Below are 26,235 nucleotides of genomic sequence, written 5' to 3'. Positions count from 1 at the left end.
AGTCCAAATTTACTCTTCTTACAAGGACACCAGTCATAATGCATTAAAGGCACTCATTCAATTTGGTCTCACCTTTACTAATTATATCTTCAAAGACCCTATTTTCAAATAAGTTCACATTCATAGGACTAGGGGGAAGGACTTGAACATGTCTTTTTGGGGGACAGAACTGAATCTATAATACCCTTTCACAAGTGTGCTATTCTCATCTTATTTTGAGAAGTTTGTTAGTTTTCTTGGCTCACTAAAGAACAGAAGAACATGCAGTCACCTTGAAACTTATTTAGACTATCACTCTCCTCTAGCATATTTTTATATTCCAAATGATTTACTTGACAGAATAGATATGTTTTGGTTTTCTAAAGCTGCCAAAATGCAATACCAGAAATGGGTTGGCCTTTACAATGGGGATTTATTAGCTTACAAATTTACAGTTCTAAAGCTATGGAAATGTCTAAATCAAGGCATCAACAGGACAATGCCTTCTGTGAAGAAAGGCCACTGATATCCAGGACACCTCTGTTACATGGGAAGGCATATGGCCAGCATTTGCTGTCTTTCTCTCCTGGGTTTCATTGCTTTAAACTTCTGGTTTCAGTGCCTTCCCCTCTCACCTCCTCTGGGGACATTTTTTCTTCAAACTTCTCTGGGTGTTTCTCTCTGTACTCGCTGGGCTTTTTCTGTGTCCTTTATCATCTCATAAAGGACTTCAGTAAAAAGATTAAGACCTACCTTGAATGGGCTTGGTTACATCTGAATTGAAATAATCTAACCAAAAGGTTCCACCCACAACAGGTCTGCACCAATAGGAATGGATTAAAAGAACATGGCCTTTTCTGGGGTACACACAGCTCCAAACTACCACAAGACATATGAGACTCCTGGGAACTGCCAATAGACTAATGCCTCTACTGTAGATTGGCCTCTACAACCTGGCAGAACACATAAGCCTTACGGCTTCTCTCAATAGTCTCCTTTATATAATTCTGGTCACATCCCTTCTATTCTCTGGACCTCAGTTTACATCATCATTTTTCCCTTTGAATGCCTATTTTTCAAGTTCTACCCAGTCAAGTCTTATCCTTCCTTCAAGATCAAGTCCTATCTCCTCAATGAAGAAAGCATTCCATGAACTCTGAGTTGTAAATGATCTCTACTTCTTTTGAATTCCCCCTGTAGCCTACTGTGGAACTTTCCATGTCTTAGCTTCTTGTATAGTTAGTTGTTTGCCCATCCATCCACATAATCTTTCATTTATTTGTTCATTCATTTACCACGCCTTTATAGGTACTAGGTGATGGGAATAAAAAGTTAAACAAGATGAAATTCCTGACCTCAAGGAACTTATGGTCAAATGACAGGGACAGACAAGTAAACCGGCATTTACACAGTACAGAATGGCATTTTGACAAAAGTATGCAAAGAATGCTGTAAAAAAGATCTAGATTTATTTATGAAGAAGAGTAAAGTATCTTGGATGAGGTAGAAATTTGAAATTCATTTCAATGCCACTGCCTTAGTTCTAACTCATATCTGATCTTGCCTCCCCTATCACTAATATAGTCTCTCTCCTTACTATTGCTATAGAGGTCATCCTAATACACAAACCTTATCATGACACTCATCGAACTTGCAACCTTTGCCTTCCTGATGATATTTAAACTCTTCAGACAATATACACAAGGTTTCTGAAAAGGTGGTCTTTTCTAACCTCTTGCTTACATGCTTAATCTTGGCAAGCCATTTCAAACCCTAAGCTCTAGTTTCACACACACAAAAAAATCACCATAGTTCTTCAAGTATTCCATGCAGTGGGCTCATACCTTTTCATTGATATTTTTGCCTGGAATAGACCTCATCTCTAACTCCTCAAACCCCATTCAATTTTTCAAAACTCACATTAGGTGCTATTTTCCAACAGTATGCCTTTTTTGACCACCCTCACCTGGGGTAATGTGAAGAACAAACAAGAGTTTTAAAGTTAGATTTCTATTTCAAAAAGTTCATTCTGCAGTAATATGGAAAAGAGGTTAAGGTAGAAATGTGGGAGGGTCAGTATAGATCAGCTAGAGGACTACTATATAATTAAGGCAAGAAATGATGAAATTCCCAGTCAAAACAGTGTCAGTAGAAACAGACAGATAAATTTTAAACTGCAACTGACTAGAGATATGGAGTGAATGAGAAGTCTGAAATCACTTCTAGAGTTCTGGCTTAGGGAGAAACACTTTCTATAATGTCAGAAGTAATTAAGAGAACCTTAGATCTATAGAACAGAAATAGAATGACACAAATATAAAAAGTTGATTCACGACAAAGAGGGCAAGGTAATTCAATGGAGAAAGGATACTTTTTTCAACAACTGATGTCGGAACAAGTGAACATCCATATGCAAAAAGATGAACCTCAACCTAAACCTTGCAGCATAAGTAAAAAATTAATTGACAATGGATCAAAGACCTAAATGTAAAACCTAAAACAATAAAACTTCCAGAAGACAAGAAAGACAAAATTTTTGTGAGGTCAGGTTAGGCCAGGATTTCCTAGACAGGAAATAAAAAGCCCCTTCCATAAAAGAAAATAAATAAATAAAACTTCTGCTCTTTTAAAGGTAAGAAAATGAAAAGAGACATCACAGACTGAGAAAAAAATATTTGCAGCACACATATATAATAAAGAACTTGTATCTAAAATTCATAAAGAACCCTCAAAATTCAATAATAAGAAAACAAACACCCCAATTTTAAAAATAGGCAAAAAATTTGTACACCAAGGAAGATACAGCATTTGCAAATAAACACACAAAAAAATGCTCAACATCACAGTGATACTATTACAAACCCATTAGAATGGCAAAAAACAAAAACAAGACAAAACTATACCCGACAATACCAGGTATCACCAAGGATATACAAAGGATGTGGAGAACACAAAATGGTGTAAACAGGTTGGAAAACAATTTGGCAATTTCTTACAAAATTAAACATAAACTTATTTATGGCCTGGCAATCCTACTCCTAGATCTTAATTCCAAAGAAATGAAAATATATACCTGCACAAAAACTTGAATGTGAATGTTTCTAGAAGCTTTATACATGACAGACAAAACGTAAAAACGATACAAATGCGCATCATCTGGTGAACAGATGAAGTGTGACAGATTTAGTGTGAATCTCCTGTTCAGTACTGGTATGGAACAAAGTACGAATACACTCAACAAATGGATGTCTCAAAATCCTTAAGCCATATGAAAGAAATCAGACCTAAAAGCTACATGCTGTGTGATTCTATTTATACGACAACTGGAAAAGCCAAAAAATACAGGGTCCAGAAACAGTGTCAGATTAGTCACTGACTAAGTCTGGAGATGAGGGGAGGGGTTTTTACTACAATCGGGCTCGAGGGAACATTTTTAGGTGGTGTAAATAGTCTGTATCTTGATTGTAGTGGTTATAATGCACTTATATACATTTGTCAAAATTCCTTCTGGTATACCCTGAAATGTCTGAATTTTACTCTAAGTAAATTTTACCACGCTGTCTTAGTAACCAAAAAAGTAACATTAACAGAAAATCCCCACAGTTATGTAATTTGGCTTTCAAAACAATTTTTAAAAATAACTGCAAAAACATTTATACAGTACTTTACAACCTCCCTACAGACCTCCTCACAACCACCCTACAGAGTACACATTAAGTACATCCATTTCACGGGCAAGAAAATAGAATCACAGAGCGCTTATCCAATTTACTCGGCCACACAATGATTGCATGTGCCTTGCTCTGTCTTGCCTCAAGTTTCATTTTGGTTTTTCCTCCCCTGATACAGCTTTCTTAATACTTGGTCAGGCCTCTCTGCTAAGACAACTTGTGAAGTGGTTTTATAGTAAATAATTTTGCTTACAATTAAGGAATGGAAAAGTCTCATTTCTGTGTGTTTACCTTGTTTAATATAGTGTTTTGTACACAGTGGACATTCAACTATTTGTGAGAGAATAATGAGTTACTTGTATTTCCTGACAGAAAAGCTGGCACTGAATTACAAAATAAATGTTCCAAAGATAATTTATATTTCACATCAAAAAACATTATTTCACTTGTATATATATATAGTTTTGGAATTAGGGTGCATTTACGAAGCTATGAACTTTAGGAATCAGAATTTCAGGCATTAGGCTTACTTAAGTCCTCAGTGTCTATATTTGAAAAAAGGACATAATATCTAGTTTTCCTTTATCAGTTATGAGAATCAATGAGATAATAGATTTGGAAAGGCTGTTCAAAGTAAGAGAGATCCTTTTCTCAAAATCTTTTATCTACAAGGAAAAATATTTTTAAAATCTCTTTTCTTTCATTACTAAAGCTTTGTAGCAATTTTTATTTATATTGTTTTACTACTAACATGGAAACCTGGAAGACTCAAGATTTGTATACCTTATAATGAGTTTACAGCTGAGTACAATTCACAAGCTTCTGGCCCTAGAGAGATAAGTAATAGAAACATAAAATGCATCAGAAAGAAAAATCAGGTTCACAAAATTCCTGGTCTTTTAGGTAGATGGTTTAAAAGGCTGCTGCTGCTCTTAGTATCTGCTTTTTAGGCACAGGAATAGCTTAAAGAACTAAAAGTTCTTTTCTTTTTAAAGTGTATTCACAGCTGGTCCCTAGAAAATGTTCATGTGTGTAGTTAACATGAGAAAATGGCTTTTAGCTGCTGACATTCAGAATTTAAGCTATAAAATTCAGAACAAAGATAAATACAATCTTTCTAGAGCTAAAGATTATTAGGCAAAGTTACCACTTCGGAGATAGTGGTTTGAGTTGAATAAATTGAGTTGGATAAATGAAGATTATTTTAGGCAGCCTTTGGACATACATGTTCATATTTTCAAGAATTTTCTGTTAAGAGAATTTACCATGTATCAAAATGCCTAAAATAAGAAAAGGCAAAGAAGACAGCTGATTATACCTTCTGGTTTTGGAAGAGAAATGCCAGGGTAACATTTATTGAGGTGTTTACACCACATATTTCTTGTACAACATAAAATCAACAAACACCTGCATAAAGGCATACTGCTTAATAACTTTAGTAATTTTATCCGTGTGTGCAACAAAGTAAGGCAGTTAGGCATCATTTTAAATAAAATTAGGATTTGACTGTTTCACCAAGCCTACAACTATTAAGGATACCAATTTAAGCCTTTTAAAAAATTACGGAAATAAACGTTTTCCCACTTAAAACTCTAAACCAGTACTATTTCAATAAGCACGTTAACTTGGGTCAAAATTCTGACTTTTAAATTATTCGACTTTAATTTTTAAAAAATGAAAGGGCACAATTTTATGTAATGTCAAACACTGGGGACTCTAATATACAGACCCTTTTCTATAATCTGCCTCACTTCAGCATATAAATTCGTTTAACAAAAAATGGCTTCATCTGCCGTTATGCAAACACATGAGACACATGAATTTCCATGTTGAAAAACACTTTTCCACCTTGGCTCAGAAACGCCCATTTAAGAAAAACACTGACAAAGTGGATTTCTTTAGAAATACATGACAAGCTTCTCCCTTTAGCTTCAGTTTCATTCGGAAGCAAAAAACTAATATTCCAGACTAAATGACAATTATGAGAAAACAAAAGAGTAATTCTTTAACACAAGTGCCGCACTCAACTTTTGAAATTCGCTTTGGCGCTGAGAGTATCAGACACTATTTCAGCCATGAGGAAGCGTTTCAGGATCGCTTCGGTGGCTCATGAACTAACCGAGAGCGAGATCCAACCACTCGTTGCACAAGCAGGAAGAGAAACGTTAAGTAAACTCGGCTAACACCAAGAAAGCACCTCCCAGGCCCGGCAATAGAACTCGCCCCTTGGCTGCTGAGCTCGCGCAGGACTTCGCAACGCTCATAGCTCTCCTGTCCCAAGAGCGCCTGCGCAATGTCCACAGCGTCAATTAAATTTAGGGCAGTCGAAGAGAATGGTTTTGAAATTATCAAGTCACGTCTCACGTTGAAAGTCAGTAGGTATGACAAAGCACACCAGAACGACCACTCACCGAGATGGTCCTAAACGCAAACGACAGGATTTAAGCTTCCTCTAGCGACTTATCTGGTGCTGCCGGAAGCGGAACTACCCGTGTCGTTGAGGGGGGCGTGCCTATAGGGACTGCGGAGCCTCGGTCTAGAAGGTTGTGCTCCCGCCGGAAATCGTTCAGCCCGGTGATGTTTCTGAGTGAGACCCGAGGCTGGCGGGGAAGAGGCGTGGCCGGGATTCATGCGGTGAAGTAGTGCTTTTAGATACTTGCATGTGTCTTTCAACTGCCACTGAAGGGAGAAGACAGACCCTCGTCCGCACCAACACTTGGGGTGTCTTGATGAACATCTTTTACTTCTCACACTCCTGGGATTAAGGGGAAAACCGAGACCTGAATGGGCTCGGTCATCTCGAGCAGCTCGCGGGATGACCGCAGCCGTGGCAGGTGAGGGCCCCGCGTTCGGAGGGGAAACCTAAGGTTGCTGCGGCTGGTAGGCAGTTGTTTTGTCTCCACCTGCGCTCTGCGGAGCCAGGACGCGCGCTTCATCGCAGGGCTTGTGCGAGACCGAATTGCAGCTTGGGCATGGAGGAGTGACAGTATGACCCCGAGGATCCCTTTCGCGTCTTGATTTCCATTGCTCCTCCCTTCCCTTCTCGTTATTGTGTTCCTTTCTTATTTATTGGGTTTGAGACACCAAAGCTTTCAACTCAGCTAGAAGGCTTAACTATGGAACTGGCACTTCAGGCTGCCAACTTACAACGCCGAACTAGGCAGCCTCCAGCTGGGGACTGTTGTGGGACGACTATTGTAATTTTTTAGTCTTCATCCCTCCGCTTGTCGCCGCTTCCAGTCCCACTTAAAAAGAACAAAAAAGCGACGTAGCTACCCCTCGTAAGGATGGAGGCTATAGATCACTGTCGCCCCTGGTCCGTAGGAGAGTCGAAGGTAGTGACCATTGGCTCTCATTCACCAGGTTCTGGGCTGTCTGGGAATTTGCAACCCTCGAAGTCCTGAGGGTTATTTTGCTTCATCTTGTTGGAAGTCTTAGCTGATGGAAGTACAAAGCTCAGCTGACCTTAGCACCTAGAGTCCTTGCTTTACACCAGGGCAAGGTTTTGTTTGCTATTGAAAATTCTTCAGTGAAATATCCAATTTTTGTTTTGCGCAGTTAAAATAACTATAGCTACGGATACCTGAGTCCTTACGTGTGCCACGTGCTTTACGTATTTTCTCACTCCTCTCAATTCCATGAGGTATAATAGAATATTATCCCCATTTTATGAAAGTAGAGCTGAAGTTTAGAGAGATTAAGAAACTCATCCTAGGTTATTCTACTAATAAACGATTTAAACTGTGTTAGAAATCGGATGTTTTACTCCTTAACTTGTATTTTTTATACCACTATTATGCTTCTTCAGTTCCAATTTCTTCATAACATTTTCAGCGATTGCACGTATTCATTCACTAAAAAGGAGTTCTGTGCCTACTTATGAGTTTGACAAAAGACAGACATGATCCTGGAGAAATTAAGACTTCAGTGTTGTCATGCCAATTCATAATTGGGCTCTTAAGGGAACCTGAGGAAAGGACTACAATGAAGGCTTGGAAAGGGGGACTCTGAATAGCAAGTGGAATTGACTGGTGGATAATCCAAGGTGACATTTTAAGAACTAGGTAGCTTTGGCCATGGAGAAGGTATGAAGTAAAAGTATGAAGGAGATGACTGTTCATCCCAGGTAGTATAGTGGTCAGGCTAGTCTCAAGCAGTGTGGTAAGACTGGAAAAGATGTGGTGAGAAGTCTGCAGTAGCAGCAGTGGCAAAGAGGAGTTTCTGTGCCTTCACTAGATGGAAAATAGGTACATTCTAAATAGAATTGTTGGTATTTATTCTTTGCTAACCAAGTTTAAGTCAAAAATCTTTGCCTTAATTTTAACAACAGCTAACAAAATGCATAGATTCTCTAGTTAAATGCTGATTCAGAAAATTTGGCCCAGGAGCCCCAGATGATTCTGATATATTAGAATTCATTTGGGAATCATAAGTGCCCCAGATGATTCTGATATATTAGAATTCATTTGGGAACCACTGCTTTAGAAGAAATTTTTAAAATAAGACATTTTCAGCTCTGATATTTGAATAGTATATCTTAAAGAACAGCCAGTTATATGTTTTAAAATTCATACCTGAGATGTAGTTTGATAAACATGCTAAATAATGTAGAAATGCTATATATATAAACTTGTTTTGGTTCAGGTGACAGGGGTTCAAGTGAAATAGCAAACTATTTAGAATGTCCTGGATCTCTTACAGTGTTCATTAGATTTCATTTTGTACCACAATATATGTACCACTTGGAGGGGCAGAGTGGATTTAAAAGAAAAAAAAGATTTATTCCATATCTTTAGTTTTCCAAGGATTTATTAACCATTTGCAATGCGGTAATAAAAATTTATGAAGTCCTGATTTTTGCTCTTGAGAAAGCATGGTGACCTTTAGTTTGAACAGACGTGAGTTAGAGTTCTATTTGTCAAACTTACTAGCTGTGTGGTTATAGTCAAATTACTTGCTTCAAGACCTCATTTATAAAGACATGTGATGGACATATGTCTGTGTGCTTCAAGCACTATGCAAACACATGAAACCACATGAGATATATGAATTTCTATTTTGAAATTTACTTTTCCACTTTGGTTCAGAAATGCCCATTTAAGGAAAACACTGACAAAGTGGATTTCTTTAAAAATACCTGACAAGCTTTTTCCTTTAGCTTCAGTTTCTCCCCGCCACAGATTTTATTTGGAAGCAAAAAAAAGTAATATTCCAGACTGAAAGACAACCATGAGAAAACAACAGTATGATTCTTCAACACAAGTGCCACACTCAACTTTTGAATTTGCTTTAGTGCTGGGAGTATCAGACACTATTTTAGCCATGAGGAAGCATTTCAGGGACGTCTGGGTGGCTCATTAATTAGTTGAGAGCAAGGTCCAACTACTTGCACAAGCAGAAAGAGAAACATTAAATAAACTAGGTTAACACCGAGAAGGCACCAACCAGGCCTGGCAATAGAATGGTACAGCAATTCAAAACTTTCTTTTGTTCTTTTTCAGCAAATACCTTAAAATATAGAACAGTACAAAAGGGAATTAGGATGAAAGGCATGAAATTATAAAGTAAATTATGTCTACTTTCTTTATTCACAAATTGTTTTAAATTTCATAACACTATGAACAAGGTAATTATAATTTTAAAGATAGATAAACTGAAGATTGCCTGGGTAAACTAGCTTTAATGTTTCATAGGGAGTCAACAATTAAACTGGGATTAGGATTTTAGGAATAGGACTTTTGGGGTTATGTTTTGCATTTCTACCTAACAAATCATTCAGCACTTCTTAAGGATATTACATCAAGCATTTATAAAATGAGCAAAATATACCTAATCCTAGGATTGCTGTCCAAATAATTGTTAAATCACAAAGTACTAGCTGCTCTCCTGGTACGTTCTAAATTGAATTCTGTTTGTTCTTTGCTAACCAAGTTTTTGATACTGTCTTAGCTTGCCAGGACTGCTATAATAAAGTACCGCAGACTAGTTGGCTTAAACAGCAGGAATTGTTTCAGAGTTTGGTAGGATAGACTTCTTTTTGTTTGTTTGTTTGTTTTTATACATGGGCAGGCACCGGGAATCGAACCCAGGTCCTCTGGCATTCCAGGTGAGCGTTCTTGCCTGCTGAGCCACCGTGGCCCCCCCTAGGCTTCTGAATCAAGGTTTTGGCAGGGCCATGCTTCCCCTGAATTCTAGTGTTCTTGTGGTGGCTGGCAATCTGTGAAGTTCTTGGGTTTGTGGCATTACTCAATCTCTGCCTTCATCAGTTGTCTGTCTCTGTCTCCCACCAACTGCACAAATTACTTCTGCTTACAAAAAGGATACCAGTCATATTAGTTGGAAGGCCTTCTCTAATCCAGTTTGGCTTCATTTTAATAACATCTTCAATTTCTTGTATTACCAGTAATCAAAGGAAGCAGTAAATATGCAATTTCCATCTTGTTAGAGAATTAGTTTTAATATGTCGAAGGAGCAAGTATATATAAACAGCTTTGGTAAGCTTATATCACTGTTGTATGGTAATTCTTAAACTAATGTTCATAAGTACCTGGTTATGTGGAATACTTTGAATGTCAGTGAATCACATAAAAGTGCTTGCAGAATTTAGTGCATGTGTGTGTGTGTGTCTGTGTTTTTTCTGGGGGGGGGGAGAATCCACAGATTTTGTTAGATTTGCTGAAGAGTTTTTGACTTCTAAAAGATCAGAGTAATTTATAAATGATTTATTTATGAAGCCAGAGTGCAGAATGGTTATGCTCTTGGAAAAACCCATTTGCAAACGGAACTTTTATAATTCGAGGGCTTTTCAAAATTGTCAAGATAATTTTGGATTGATATTCAATTGTCAGTGGTTTCTAAATCCTCATTACATTTAATCTGTCCTTTCCCATTCAATTCAAATATTATAAGATGCTATGATGAGGGAATAAGCTTTTTAAAAGTAACTTATAATTCGAATGATTTTCTCCTAATTTTTCAGATATTTTTGGACTTGGCAGATTTAGTGTGTATTCTCTTTATTTTGCATGTTTGTCAGATTGCTAATATGTAATTACCAAAAATACCTTTAATTTTAAAAGTTTATAAAAGAAAAAGAATTTTCATTGTGAAGTTATGCATCAACTTATTGGTTCTGGTTTTAAAGTGTCATTTGAAGTTATTTTAGCATGAGTATTTTTGAAGTATATGATCCAAAATTAATTTTTTCATTGCATTTAGGTAAAAGCATTAATGTGTCGACTTGGGAAAGCAATAGCCTCACTGTCTGTTTTTTAAACTGCAGCAACAACTTAAATATCAACATGAAGCATTGATATCTGAGAACAAAAGAACATTTGCCAACTAACTGTCATCATAATTTCAAGTGATTTGTATAAGCAGAAACCAGCTGCAACAGACCTATGTGTCAACCAGCTATAAGAAGAATGCTTTCTTCTGATAACATTTACTTAGAAGCCGTTTTAGAATAGATCATTTTAATTATATCAAATGAAATAAAAATGAGTGAAGCCCCTAGATTCTTTGTTGGGCCTGAAGATACAGAAATAAGTCCTGGAAATTATCGACATTTCTTCCACCATGCAGATGACGATGATGATGACGAGGACGACTCTGTAAGTTGTTTGATGAGCAAAGATTGATAGTTTTTTATTAGTCGCTGTTAATGTGAATTAATACAATTATCTTAAATTGATAACACTTTTTCACATACAAATTTGTTAGGAATGTTTTAGACTGCAAAAACATTTGGTTCATGTGTGATATTATTGAACCTGTGGTGCATCAGAATATACAGATTTAAGATAGCTGTACCTTGAAATTTTTATTGTCAACCTGATTTTTTGTTTCCTTTCTGTTTTTAGCCACCAGAAAGGCAGATTGTGGTTGGAATATGTTCCATGGCAAAGAAATCCAAATCCAAACCAATGAAGGAAATTCTTGAACGGATCTCCTTATTTAAATATATCACAGTAGTAGTATTTGAAGAGGATGTTATTTTGAATGAACCAGTGGAAAACTGGCCTTTGTGTGATTGTCTTATTTCATTCCATTCTAAAGGTACTAAAGAAAAGAGGAGACCCTTTTTTCTTTTCTTATTATAAAAGTAATACATATTAGTTGTAGAAAATTGGAAACCAAAAACAAAAGCAAAAGTAAAATGAACATCACCCATAATACCACTCTGACAAATTATATTAACGTTTTGATATATTTCTTTCCAGCCTTCTTTTTTCTTTGTATGTCTTTTGAATTCAATGCTATAGTATATATTATACTATATATATAATATATATATAATTTTACATTTAGCTTTTTTCACTTTTGTTTCAAGAGTTTTTTTTTTTTTTCCATATCATTCTCTAAAACCTGATTTTTATTGACTGCATGGAGTTGTCATCATGTTGCACTGTCATTTCAGAAGAAGCTCAGGCCCTGACTTTTTAAAAAACTAATGTCCCTTTTAGGAGAACCTTAAAATATGGTTATCCTTGAGGGTGACATATTCTTCCCTTAGAACCACATAGTTCTTCCTGCCAAAGCTATTTGCCTACAAAAAACTAGGCCCTATTTAAACTATGCCTGGTTTAAAGTTATATTCCATATACTGTCTTGGTAAGGAAAATGTTCCTCTTTAACAGAAAAGCAGGGGACCAACCATGTGGATGTTTCCTATTTGCAGAATTCTGTTAGAAAGCTGCAACTCATAGGCATTGGGACAGCTCTAAAATAAATGATGAGTTCTTCTGAGAATCCTTATAAAATTGAGAGATTTGTAACTTGTTTGTAACCAAGTGCTTCTTAGTGTATTTAAACTTTATAATCTAAGAGGAATTTAAGAATAAATCTTGTTTAACTTACCATAGCTTTTTTTTTTTCAATTTTATTTAAATTTTAGACTACTTTAAATATCTCTTTTCTCTCCCATCTATTCTGGTAGTGTTACAAAATATAGGGTCTTCACAAGTATTCTGTGGTATGCTATATTTAAACCCTAAAGTTATGCATGCTTGCTTAAGTTTACCCTTTAAGATTTTCGTGGAAAAATTTGTGATTTAAAGTCACATTTATTGAGTGCTTACTATACCAGGTACTGTGCTTACTGCTTTTTGTATACATTTCATTTAATCCCTCAAGAATTACTGGGTTAGACTGGTTTAATACCCACTTACTGTCAGGAATCAGGGGTTAAGAGGTATTAAATAAATTCGCTCAAGATCATGTAACTAGTGAAATATGGAGTCAGGATTTGAATCTAGGTTTATGCTCTTTAATCCTATAATAATGTATATTGATGGATAAAACTAGAGACTTCTGCTGTCAATACAGAGAATGAATTGCAATTGTTGAGATCTTTTAGTTTTTTTGGGGGGGGGCAGGGCTCTACTTGCCATATCTGCCATTTGATTTGTTTCTCTTGTAATTAGTACTTTTACCAACATCTGAAAATTTGGGGGAGTTAATTTCTGGTATAGCAACGGGCTTCTGCTCATACATTTTATGTTTTGAGCAAATCCGTTGTGTATGAATTATTTTAGCTGCTATTTTTAAAGATACATAAGTTTTTTCAGTTATTTACTAATTTATATGTATAGCATCACAATTTCTAAGTGAGAAGAGGAGGAGTTGTGTATATAATAAAAATACAATCATCAGGTGACTGTGATATACTTTGTTATTTATATTTAGATTTGTCATTATATATAAGGTAATTTTATCATCTATCAGATGACTGAGTAATCAGTCATTGACTAGCATGTCTGGTCTAAATATGGTTATATAACCACGGCTCACTGTGCCCTGTCAATCAAATTAACTTGTACAAAAAGTCAAGATTTGTTTAATGTACAAGTTGAATGAAGTTCGTGTTTTTGTTATTCCATACTTGTTACAGAAGGCAGTTCTATGTATAGTGAAATAAGGTATAGATGTCAACACCTTGAGATTGCACAGAATATGTTAATAATGTGTGTTTTTAGGATTTCCACTGGACAAAGCAGTTGCCTATGCAAAACTCAGGAATCCTTTTGTAATCAATGATTTGAATATGCAGTATCTCATTCAAGATAGGTGAGTGGTGGAATTGGCTGAATTGAGGGAAGGAAAAGTGACATTTATTTAGTACCTTAAGTTGATATGACATCAGATGTTTTCACATACATTAATTCATTGTACCCTCAAAATAATATTCAGAAATAGGTATTTTCACCCATTTTTACGTATGAGGAAATTTGGGAATTGGGGAGATCAGTTAATTTTCTCAAAGTCACAAGTAGTTCCCTAAGTAGAACAATAAGTACTTAAATCAGGTTTGTTTAATTTCTAAAGCTTACTAAAACACTGAAAATTATGGACATTTTTTGGGTCATGTGACTGATAATGAAACTAGGGGTCTACTCATTATAACTGGATTTTTTTAAATGATTAAGTATAACCATTTTGAAAATATTTTACTATGTTTTTTAGCATTCGTTTAATAGGCGTAAAGCAGGCGTTTCCAGGAGAAATTATAAAATGTGAATGTATTTATATTTATTTTAATTGGTGTTTCACTCTGGCTACTCTCTTAATTTCACCAGCATTCTATTTTCTTTTGTTAGCATTACAATATGAGATTGTATACCTGAAAATGCTTTATAGAATTTAAGACCCTGTTATGTTTATGCATTTCTATTTTTGTTTTTTCTATTCTTTAGATGGTAACACAACTAATATCTAAAATTGGTAAACATTTCCCCTAGTTTATATATGAATGCATGTTTTTATATATCATAAATATATTTAATATGCACATTCTTTTTAAGAAGTTTAGAAAAATAAAAACATAAAGAAAGCCATGTAATCCTACAATTATATTTCCCATAATTTTTCTTGTAGAAAGCAACACATAAATACACTCACATTTTACACAACTAGGATCACTTTTCTCTTAGAACACTGTGAATATTTCCCCATGTCATTAAATATTATTTAAGTATAAAGTTTTTAATGAATAGGTAAAATTCTATCATTGAGATAATATCAGCTTTATTTAACTATTTATAATATTACAGCCCTGATTTTTAAAATTAGTATTTTAATATGCTTCAAAAAGTATTCTTTTTGTGTAAATTTTTGTTCTCATTGCTGAATATTTTCTTGGGATACATATTTCAAAAATTTAAATATATATTTGTTTACTTAAAAAGTGAAAAGGCTCAACACATATGCCCTTTCTGGTAGTTGAATAATAGTGTACTTTAAGAACAGTGCAATAATATACTTACTGTGAAATAGAAGTGTAAAACAGTAAAGATATTTTCCTTTTTCTTTAGGAGAGAAGTGTATAGTATTCTTCAAGCTGAAGGTATTTTGCTTCCTCGTTATGCAATCTTGAATCGTGACCCAAATAATCCCAAAGGTAAGAGTAAGAGATTTTAAGCAAATTGCCTTCTGCCTCTTGGCATGCATAATAATTAAGTGGAATGAATTTAAAGAATTCGTAGCATTCTGTTAAATTTTGTTTAATGATCCAAATAAATAAGCATTAAATTAAAATATATCACTATGAATTATAAGGCTAATAATAATTTAGAAGTTATCTATTCTACTCTTTGTTCTACATTGGACATATCTCAGAATTATAAACTAAAAATTTTTAATTACATTTTTAGCTGTGGATAAGCAAGTATTTCATCTATGACTATTGAATTAAGTATTAGAATTTTTGATGAGTAGAAATTTTTTGAAATATTACTGTTATTAATATTTTAAGCACCCTTTGCTTTTTCCTGGTTATCTGAAACATAGCATGTAATCTGATTTTAAGCATAATTTATTCTAAAAGGACAAATTAATGTTCATCTGTGTTAAGATTTAATATTCTGATAGTGCTTACTATTTTGGGAATTTTGATGACTTTGATTTACCATAAAGCAAATTTTATTAAAAACCAGGTGTAGCATTTATTAATCTGAAACCAGGACCTTTTTTCATTGTTCTGGAGGTAAGGAATTACCTTTCTCATTGGATTGCTTATTTAATTTGCATTTGGATTGTTTTTTGGCTTAGATAATTTCATTGTTGTGGTATCTGTGAAACAAAAGATCATATGCATTTTTCAGAAAATATTGACATTATAGAACTACTTCTCCATATTTCCTTTAGGTGTCATTTTCTTTCTAACTTTGAATTCTATGGCATGGTAGGGTAAAAGGGCAAGTTAATAAGATTTTGAAGAACCATAGTGCTGTTTGGATTTGGTAAAGCTGACATAATGCAATATATCAAAAATGGACTGGCTTTGCAATGGTGATTTATTAGCTTACAATTTACAGTTCTTAGGCTGTGAAAATGTCCCAACTCAAGGCATCAACAGAATGATACCTGGACTCTGGAGACAGACTCCTGGCATCTGGGACACTTCTATCACATGGGAAGACATGTGGCTGGTGTCTGCTGGTCCTTTTCTCCTGGGTTTCGTTGATTTCAGCCTCAGGTTGCTTTGCCTCTCAGCTTCTCTGGGTTCTTTTTTCATTTTAATCTCTTAACTTCTCTATGTTTTTTATCCTTTTATAAAGACTCCAGTAGGAGGATTAAGATGCACCCTTGAATGAGGGGGGTCACATCTCAATTTTAAAGTAACTTAATGGAAAGGTCCCATCTACAATAGATTGTACCCACAGGAATGGATTAAAAGAACATGACTTTTCTGGGTTACATAATTGCTTTAAACTGCCACATTGCCTAATGCCATGTACATCATAAATGTTAATATATATTGTTTATGTAAGTATTTTAAATTAAAATCAAGTAAGTACATTATCCTAGTTCAAAAGTCCTGAATAATAATATGGTATCTAGATAAGAAAATGGAGTTATCTTATCTAGAAAAAAAAATAAAAATAATTTTTTTCCTGCTATTATGTTTGATTTATAGAATGTAATCTGATTGAAGGAGAAGATCACGTGGAAGTAAATGGGGAAGTTTTCCAAAAACCCTTTGTAGAAAAGCCAGTAAGTGCAGAAGATCACAATGTTTACATTTATTATCCAACATCTGCAGGTGGTGGGAGTCAAAGACTCTTTAGAAAGGTAAATCTTTGTTTTTCTAGCAAACACTGTTCTTGGTACATTTGTTGTATAAATTATATGAAGAAAGCAAGCATTTAGCAAAGTTTATTAAATACTGAACTCTTAAAAATTTAGAGAGAAATTCATGAAACTGATATACTTTGGCAGAAACACGAGTCATTTCAGTTACTTGTTATACAGAATTCCTACATACGAATATTGAGACTGCCACTTGATTTTCCTTCTAGCTTACATTTATTAAATTAGAAAGTCAGTAGTCTTTAGAAAAATGGCAGAAAACACATGAAATCCAAAAACAGACTGTTCACAGAAAAGATAATAAATAGCTCTAACTTTTGCATATGTGAATTGCATTTGTAATTAAATTTTGTGCAATCAGAATTAAACAGTGTTGTATTACTTTTTAGATTGGCAAGGATCAAAAAGATTGAAGTTGTAGGGAAACAGGCTCAAACCCAAACATTTTTGGGAGGAATACAAATTATTATAGCCTCTTAGCAACATAATTTAGCAATATATGAAAATTAAACTCATATAAACTTATTAGCAATTATGGAAAGCCAGTTAAGAACACAATAAGATACCATTTTGTATCCATTATAGAGGTAAATATTATGAATTCTGACAATATCGCGTATAGACAAGGGTATAGATAGACAAAGGTATAGAACAGATATACATTGCTGGTAAGATTCTTTTGTAAGTTAAATATTAGCATATTCTAGCACCTAGCAATTAAATTTTTGTGTATATACCTTAAAAACACTCTGGAGCTACTGGAACATTCATAAGAATATTCAAAGCAACATTGTTGTACTAGTTAAAACTTGAGGAACAATCTAAGTATATATTGATAGAATGGGTAAATTATGGTGTTCGCACAGTGAAAATTTTGTAATAGTAAAAATGAGTAAATGAGAGTTACATGCAGCAATATAATGAATCTTAGAAACCTATGTCAGTGTTCATTGTATTTTTGTGCTATTTAATTTACATGTAAGTTATCATTACAGCAGAAAATAATACAGTCCAAGTAAATAATAAACATTGTTAAATATTTGTGGTTTTAAAATTTATTTGAAGATACCTAAGATGAAAATAGAGACAATAGAAGGGTTACATTATAAAACTATGGGTAATATTTTGGTTTTAACACTTGAACGTCTTTTGTTTTCAGATTGGCAGTAGAAGTAGTGTATATTCCCCAGAAAGCAATGTGCGAAAAACAGGCTCATATATATATGAAGAGTTTATGCCTACAGATGGTACTGATGTTAAGGTAGGAATGATTGAAAGTATATTGTCATTTGATACTTAAAATTTACCAAAGATCTCAGAAAAACAGGTAGCCCTTTAACTCCTGTTCTGGATTGCTTTCTTTTTGTGTGTGCGCTGTATGGTGGGGGTCACACTTCATTCTTTTTCCATGTAAGTATCCTCTTATTACAGCACTATTTGCTGAGTTTTTTTGTTTTGTTAGTTTTTCATTTGTTTGGGAAGTGCATGGGCTGGGAATCAAACCCAGGTCTCCCATGTGGCAGGCGAGAATTCTACTGAATTACCCTTGCAGCCCCACTTTCTTTTTGATTTGATATTTTTTTTGTACCACGAAGCATATGGATTTTTTTATTTTTTAAGAATAGTGTTCTTAAATTCTAAAAATAAAACAGAGTTACAGAAGAGACAAATTTCATTGTAATACAGTTATCAAAATATTTTAAAGTCAACTTTGTAATATAATCATATATATGATTCTTTAAAGGGGCATTAAAGAATAAAATATACTTGTAAATGTCTAATATATCTGTCATTTTCCAAGTAAGCCTGGCATACAAGATATCACAGTGTATTCTTTGTCTATCTTAAAAACTCATTGCTTACAGCCTAATCTATATCAAGTTACTTGTGATTACCTGGATATCAAGCTGTTTCATGCTTCTGTCCTTTGTGTTTATTACCTCTGCTAGCTGTGGAGTGCCTTTCCCTCTTTAGACTACCTTGAGATTCATGCCCCACTCCCTTTTCCTAATCTTTCTTTTGCCAGTTATTGTCTATAATGTTGTATAGTTATTTATATCTCTTCTTTATTAAACTACAACAGCTTGAAAAGGGGGATTACATCATATGCATACTCGTATTACCCCATACTGCTTATCACAATCGTTTTCTTTAGAAAGTGAAACATCACTTTACAGTTTCACAATTACTTAACCTCTTTCTTTATGTACTGAAAATATTTTCTTATGAAATAGAAAGATGTGCATATTTAATAATCTGGCATCTGTACTATATATTTTATTGGTTATATTTCTTTGAATTTGTTGTTTGTTGGTTTTAAATTATTTTTCTATAACATTTATGAAAGGTTTATACAGTGGGTCCTGATTATGCCCATGCAGAAGCTCGAAAATCTCCAGCACTCGATGGCAAGGTGGAACGAGATAGTGAAGGAAAGGAAGTAAGATACCCTGTTATTCTCAATGCACGAGAGAAATTAATTGCTTGGAAAGTCTGCCTTGCTTTTAAGGTAAAAGACATTATACCAGCTTTATAGACAATTGTTAAAGGAATTCACATTTTCTTTCTAGAGTAAAAGTGAAGTTATTTAGGCTTATGGTTGGGGAAGTAAGCTGAGGAAGTAATTCGTTCATCTGAACAGTTCATGTATTTCTCAAGTGATTCTTGTTATGCTAATAATAAAAATATGTAATAAATGAATGTCTTTTTTGTATATTCTTTCTGTATTATATAAATGAGAATTTTGCCAATTTATTCAGAAGTTAAAATTACAGATAATTAAAGCATTAGGGTTAACTGGTATTTAGGGGAATTGTTTAACTTTAAAAAATGATTATAAGCATTATTTACTTTCATAGAATTGATAAAATTTATTTTATTTTTAAATTAAAAAAGATACTTAAGGATCTAGCCTTTGTATTTGATCCTGTAGCTTAATATAAGATATAATATGTCCATGAAAATAATACAGATACAATTCTTTTTTTTTTTTTTTTTTTTTAACATGGGCAGGTACCGGAAATCGAACCCGGGTCCTCTGGCATGGTAGGCAAGCATTCTTGCCTGCTGAGCCACTTTGGCCCACCCCAAATACAATTCTTAAAGAAAACCTTTTAATTCTGCCTTTTGACAAATTCAGGTATATTGTAGGGTTTTATTGTGAGATGTTTATATTAATACTGTATAGAAAAAAATTATATATTATGTAGTCTAGTTAACTTTTTTACCTTTTCAAAACTTTGCCTTGGAATCCATAATTTAAGGACTAATATATAATGCAGTTTATTAAATATTTTATGTCTTAATCATTTGAAATCTTTTTCATGGGAGGAATATTAACCTGTAAATACGTTTTAATAGCTTTATATAAATAGTTTTCATTTTGTAATGCCAGGATCCAAAAGCCAACTCTTAAAATATATTTTACTAGTATGTGGTGATTTGTGCATACAATAGAGAAGATTAGGACATTTCTGGAACCTAGGCAGGAAATATGCTGTTTTCCTTGCCTAAATAAAGTAAATTTATGTCATGTGCCCACGAGTGTGTGGTTGTCAGGTTTTAAAGGATTCATAGAGATTTAAACTATTTTTTTCTGGGATATGTCTTCAAAACTATTTTTCCTTTCATTATTTTGAAGTAATTTTGCTAGTGCAAAATTTAGTTCTTGTAACCTTCAAAAATATTTACTTTTTTTTAAATTAAATATTAACAGCAGAATTTTATACATTGCTTTATTGTTCTACATCTACTTGACAGTAAGAAATTTAAATAATATGTGGCCTGTATATATACTTCAGAGCACTCAAGTATTTCTTATTTACTATGAAATTAACTAGTATACTGCAATATACTTCTTGATATTATGAAATTTGGTAAATTCGAATAAGACTGGAAAACTGAATCTTAATAATTCAAGCTGAACCTTTAAATTTATGATTTATTTTTTAATAGCAAACAGTTTGTGGCTTTGATTTGTTACGGGCCAATGGACAGTCCTATGTCTGTGATGTCAATGGTTTTAGTTTTGTGAAAAATTCCATGAAGTATTATGATGACTGTGCAAAAATACTTGGGTAAGAATTTTTTCCTGTAGTTATTTTCTCTTTTCTTTTGTTACAGCTAATGCATACTAGTTATTCAGAAACTAAATAATAATAAAGATCAAACGTTAGGGTTTTAAAGCAGTCTATAGTAAAAATCTGTGTTCATAAAATAGCACTCCAAAGACCATGCCAGGTCCTGAATTATAATGTGTTATCAAAGACAGATTAATTAGTGATCAGAATAGATGAAGGACTAAAGGTATTTTAACTTTGTAGATTTAGAAATGCTATAACTTGATTATTAATCAAAACAGGTAATTTATTAGAGTACCTTGCTTGTCAAATTTTTGCTGTATGATTACAGTTGAAAAGGTTTAATTCTCTTATTTAGTGGTACAAAGTGAACTTTTCATGAACTAAGTAACCAGAGTAAAGTACAAATATGTACAATTCAAGGTTCTTTTGAATGATGTTTTTTCTACAAGCATATGTTACTTAAAGATAACGCAAAGATGATCAAATGAGTGTAGAATTATTGCATGTAAGCATGCCATTTTTATATATTTTTAATCTATTTTCTTGTACCTTGACTCAGCAGACCAGCAAGACAAAAACCATTTAAAAATCTTTTCTAACTGTATATGACAAAGCCATAGCAAATTTATATTTTAAAATACTGTTTACTAATTGGAATCAGCTTTTATAGTATGTTTCAAGGATTTGTAAATTTTCCCTTGAAAGTGAAATTTGAACAGTATAATAAATCTTACCATAAATAAGTGCTAAATTTAAACAAAACAAAAACATAATTATTTAAAACATGTTTCCATTGTTAACTCTATTAGTAAAACTTCATCGGTAAAATACAATATAATAGAGATTTGTTGGAAATGAGCATGATATCTTAAGTTGTTTTATAAAAATTAAAAATAAACTGGTGAGAAATGATCAGTGATCCCACAGAGTTCAGAATGTGTATAATTATATATGATGTGCTTGTGATATCTTTAATTCTAATATGATTTATATTTTTAAAATTTAAATGAATAAATAAATAATTCCAAATTAGTGGCATTCTCATTAGTGCATTTTGATGCACAGTTTAGAACTGCTGATGTAAATTTTTCTTGACCATGATTCATTTGTTGGGTTACTTTTTCTGTGATGTAGCCACTAGTTTGATTTAAATCGTCATAATTCTGTATCATTGTGTTATGTAACCAATTGTGTTTTAAAATAGACTGGTTGTTCTTTTCTTTTTGTCTTGAAGCAATACTGTAATGCGAGAGCTTGCTCCACAATTTCATATTCCCTGGTCAATACCCTTAGAAGCTGAAGATATCCCTATTGTACCAACTACGTCTGGAACTATGTAAGTAAGAATGTTTTCGTTTAGAAATCTCCTGGTTTTTCTCCATAAATCTGTGCTATAAGAATAAAAATTAAATTTCTAAATAATTATAGACATTTTCACTGTGTACGTTTTCATATGATTAAGTCTGAAGATGAAAAAATAGATTATATGGTTTTACAATGGTCTGCCTAGACTAAAAATCTTGTATATTGTTATAAGTAAAATTCTGGATAATTATTGAACTCTTGAAGTAAGCCGTAAAAAGAGAAACAGATGTTTAAAGATTCATGGCCTTGGTGATCATACAACTTTGGCTCTCTCAGGATATAATGAAAAAATATATTATTTCTTGAGATAAATTAACAAGACTGATATTTCTCAAGTATTCAATAACAATGTACAAATGAAAATTACTTATTTTAAACCAAACTTATCTCACACAAAGGTTTTTCAGGTAACGTATTCATATCCTACAGGGTGGTGTTCTGTAGTTCACACTTTGGCAAATAATGAATTATAACCTCTTAATCCTAGTGTCCTTCTGAGACAATTCTGTGTTCCAGTAAATTGAATTTCAAATATATGTTCTTCTTACATGGGCGAAATAAATTCAGTAACCATCAAAGTAAAGCTTTATATTGTTTTGACTCAATGAAATCTCCAGTCTATAATGATCTATGATATAGAGCAGAGTCTTAGTAAACCCTGAATCTGGTGTCCATTTACTTTTATCTTAAGAGTAAAGAGGGTCGTCCTTAGAGTGGAAGCAGATATCGTAGTATGTAGTTTAATATCACTCCTCCCTCCAGTTTCTTAAATTCTTTTTAGGATTTGGTTTAATCAAATCCTAAAAATCCAAACATAAAATGTGTAAGTATTATTCTTTATGGAGAAGATCTTGAAATCGTAAAAAAGACTCTAAATAAATTATTGCATGTGTTATTCTGAATTATACAACACAAATCTTCATTAGAGGATTGGAAGTATTTTTTCTTTTAATTTTAGGATGGAACTTAGATGTGTGATAGCAGTCATACGTCATGGGGATCGAACACCAAAACAAAAAATGAAAATGGAAGTGAGGCATCAAAAGTAAGTTAAAGAGAAATAATTTAACATTTAATTTAAGATTTCTGATAGGTGCCAAGCTCTTTTGACTACTTCCTTATATAGAAAAGTTTTGTTTATCTGCTCTTTTCTTGGCCATTGATATTTAAACCACTGGATCCATTTGAAAAAAGTGATAATATCAGTAAATGATCATCAGTCTGACCTGTCTTTAATTTTCTGTCCTGAAGATGTTCTGTTGGCTTTATCATTCTTATGCATTGTTCTATGAGAATCATTAAACCCTAAATCCTCTACAAGAAAAGTAGTAGAATGAATATTTCTTTTGTTTCTATTCACTATTTGATTTGGAGATGATAAAATTTGAAAACCTGAGCCATAATGTATGATTTGTACAGGCATTTTCTAATGTGTGTACCACCTTCAAAGAAATGTATATTTGAATTATAATCATAGGTACAGCTTCAATTGTGAGAAAACTATTTTAAATTAAATATGGTGATTATTAGTTTGATATGGTATAGGAAAACATTAAGTTTATCAATCAAAGCAGAGTTGCAGCGTGGTATGGTAAAAGAGGACACAAAGTACTCCAAATTCATAGACCCTGAGATTTAGTCCTATGTCTATCATTTATTAATGAGTAGAGTAAGTAAATGCTGGTAATATTAATCTTGTGTGTGACTAATGGTACTCTGTCTTTTTTATAAGATTTTTTGATCTATTTGAAAAGTGTGATGGATATAAATCTGGGAAATTAAAACTCAAAAAACCAAAACAATTACAGGCAAGTTTATTTTTTTTGTTGAATTTTAAAATTTTAAATGATAAAACTATATAAAAATTCAATTCTTTATTACTTTATTTTATAGGAAGTGTTGGATATTGCACGACAACTTCTTATTGAACTTGGGCAAAATAATGATTCTGAGATTGAAGAAAATAAGTCAAAACTTGAACAACTTAAGACTGTATTAGAGATGTGAGTACTTTTTTGATACCCTTAATTATGATAATTAATTGTTATGCTTCTTTTTCCTGGGTGACTTACCATTATAATTTCTTTCATGATTTTATCTTTCTGCTTTTTATTACTATAACTGAGGAGAAATTAGTGAAAATCTGTGATTTCTCCTTTCACTTGTGAGAAAATAGATAGTTTTAGCTTTACTCTTAAATTTGATGAGAATATCAGAAGAGGACATCAAATTTGGATCTTCTCTGAGGTACTGCTTAAAATTAACACCACATTGTAACCTTGTCGTAGATTCATTGCTATTTAAATAAAGAACATTTAGTAAAACTATTTAAAAAAGAAAGAAAGAAAGAAAGAAAGAACAGTTTTGAACTATGCTTTAATCAGATAAAATTGTTGCCATCAATATTTCTTACAAACTTCATGTTGGATCACTTAATACTTTTAAGTATTTTTAAGTATATGCTTGACCGTTTAATACTTTTATTTCCTTTATATTTTGGAGGACACATACATTTGTGTTTTCACTTATTTCTATGGATTAACATATTTTCAAAATTGTTTAACTTTTGTATACATTTTTTTTAGGGTTGTTAAAGTGACTACCTATGATATAAATTTTCTCCTAGGATGTTTTGAAGAACTAAGTTACAAATAAAAAGGGGACATTAATATAATTAATATGTGTGACTCAGTTTTTCTTTAGATGGGTTTTAGTTTTTCTCTAGGAGGTCACCTCAACCCTTAGTGAATATGTCCATTCTGCTTGCCATTTCATTTCTCAGGTATGGCCATTTTTCTGGAATAAATCGTAAGGTCCAATTGACTTATCTCCCTCATGGTTGTCCTAAAACATCTAGTGAAGAGGAAGGTATGGTGTTATTGTTAATGCCTGTTGTGTTTTAATTACATTTTGTTTGTATATTTATTCATGTCTATATATGTATGTAAATCTGTTTATGTACACATACACACACATATAAATGTAATTATATATGTACTTATTCATTTTTTTACTACCTTTTGTCCTTCTTCTGCCTAATAGATTAGGGACTGGCATGCTGAATGAAGGAAGCAAAGGGGAATTCTGTTACCTGCTTTCTGTCCTTTAAATAAAGTATAGATTTATTGTTTATCCTTTAAGTAAAGGATAGAATTTATTATTTTGAGAATTTAGTACTTCCGTTTTCCTCTGGAATTGTTGCAGAAAGCTTTTTTATTTCTATCTAAATGTTAATAACCTTCTTCCTTTTTGATAGAAGAGGGCATAGTATACAGGAAGAAAATTCGAGGAGTATGAAAAGACTACTCTTAAAAAAACACACAATATGTTCCTAAAATAACTTGATATTTTCCTCCATCCAATAAACAAGAATGAGCATTTAAATAAGATTTATCTTCTAAGAGCAGTCAACACAAATGTCCATAAATTTGTGTGCATTTCAGAAGAAAAATGGGCAAGCACTGGAGAAGTCACTTCATAGAAAAATGTAGGTAGCCAATAAGTAATACTGAAATATCACTCCTTTTTTCTGTGACACTGACAAAATGTTTTCTTCTTTTATTTTAAACTGGTAGTACGAAACACTGGTGAGAGTAGAATGCAACAGGATTTCAGTCTGCTGCTAGAATTATAAATTGAAAGTAATTTGGCAGTATATAAGAAATTTCAAAAATGTTCGTGTGTTTTGACCTTAATTCTACTTAAAATAATTTATACCAGGGAAGTAATCATTAATTCAGTGAAAGATTTATCTCTCAGGATATTTACATTGGCATTATTTATAGTTGCAAAAATTAAAATAATGATTTTCTTAAATACAAACACAGGTTTGAATGTGTTAATCTTTATATATTTTTTTAATTTGACATGTAGTTCTGTTGTTACTTTTGTGATTAATAACATTTTAATCCTGTTAGTTAATTTCCTATATCTTAATGTTTATGATCAGAAAGATTCTATAAATACAATTTTAAAAGTTATTTAATAGTCCTTTCATAAATTAATATTGGCTGCATAGTAAAGCCCATACAACTGTTAATGAACCTCAG

General features: G+C 32.9%; 2 protein-coding genes across 21 annotated transcripts in view; one reads left to right on the top strand and one right to left on the bottom strand.

Annotated features, from left to right (window-relative positions):
• GIN1 (gypsy retrotransposon integrase 1) overlaps window positions 1-6,164 on the bottom strand; it is a 44,855-nt gene extending 38,691 nt beyond the window's left edge. For 5 of the 18 annotated variants that reach the window (XM_077139041.1, XM_077139043.1, XM_077139029.1 and 2 more), the window contains exon 1: window positions 5,770-6,051. Coding sequence is in view for 1 of the 18 variants with exons in the window: in XM_077139023.1 (XP_076995138.1) it covers window positions 5,679-5,727 (49 nt within the window). In the remaining 17 variants the exon portion in view is untranslated. The other 13 variants (XM_077139037.1, XM_077139024.1, XM_077139030.1 and 10 more) reach the window with 6 other exon arrangements.
• The window catches only part of PPIP5K2 (diphosphoinositol pentakisphosphate kinase 2), a 79,499-nt gene continuing 59,336 nt past the window's right edge, over window positions 6,073-26,235 (top strand). For 2 of the 3 annotated variants that reach the window (XM_077139046.1, XM_077139047.1), the window contains exons 1-13: window positions 11,130-11,263; window positions 11,513-11,708; window positions 13,628-13,718; window positions 14,963-15,048; window positions 16,567-16,721; window positions 17,899-18,000; window positions 19,087-19,248; window positions 20,694-20,815; window positions 22,056-22,157; window positions 23,145-23,231; window positions 23,919-23,994; window positions 24,080-24,189; window positions 24,969-25,054. In XM_077139046.1, the coding sequence (XP_076995161.1) occupies window positions 11,150-11,263; window positions 11,513-11,708; window positions 13,628-13,718; window positions 14,963-15,048; window positions 16,567-16,721; window positions 17,899-18,000; window positions 19,087-19,248; window positions 20,694-20,815; window positions 22,056-22,157; window positions 23,145-23,231; window positions 23,919-23,994; window positions 24,080-24,189; window positions 24,969-25,054 (1,489 nt within the window). In that variant the 5' untranslated portion in view covers window positions 11,130-11,149. Of the gene's footprint in view, window positions 6,485-10,932; window positions 11,264-11,512; window positions 11,709-13,627; window positions 13,719-14,962; window positions 15,049-16,566; window positions 16,722-17,898; window positions 18,001-19,086; window positions 19,249-20,693; window positions 20,816-22,055; window positions 22,158-23,144; window positions 23,232-23,918; window positions 23,995-24,079; window positions 24,190-24,968; window positions 25,055-26,235 lie in introns of those variants that run through there. The other variant, XM_077139045.1, reaches the window with a different exon arrangement.

This window comes from Tamandua tetradactyla, chromosome 21, assembly GCF_023851605.1.
Source record: "Tamandua tetradactyla isolate mTamTet1 chromosome 21, mTamTet1.pri, whole genome shotgun sequence".
In the NCBI taxonomy this organism is placed as follows: Eukaryota; Metazoa; Chordata; class Mammalia; order Pilosa; family Myrmecophagidae; genus Tamandua; species Tamandua tetradactyla.
Note: the sequence above shows the minus strand (reverse complement) of the source record. Positions and strands in the feature narration are given on the sequence as shown.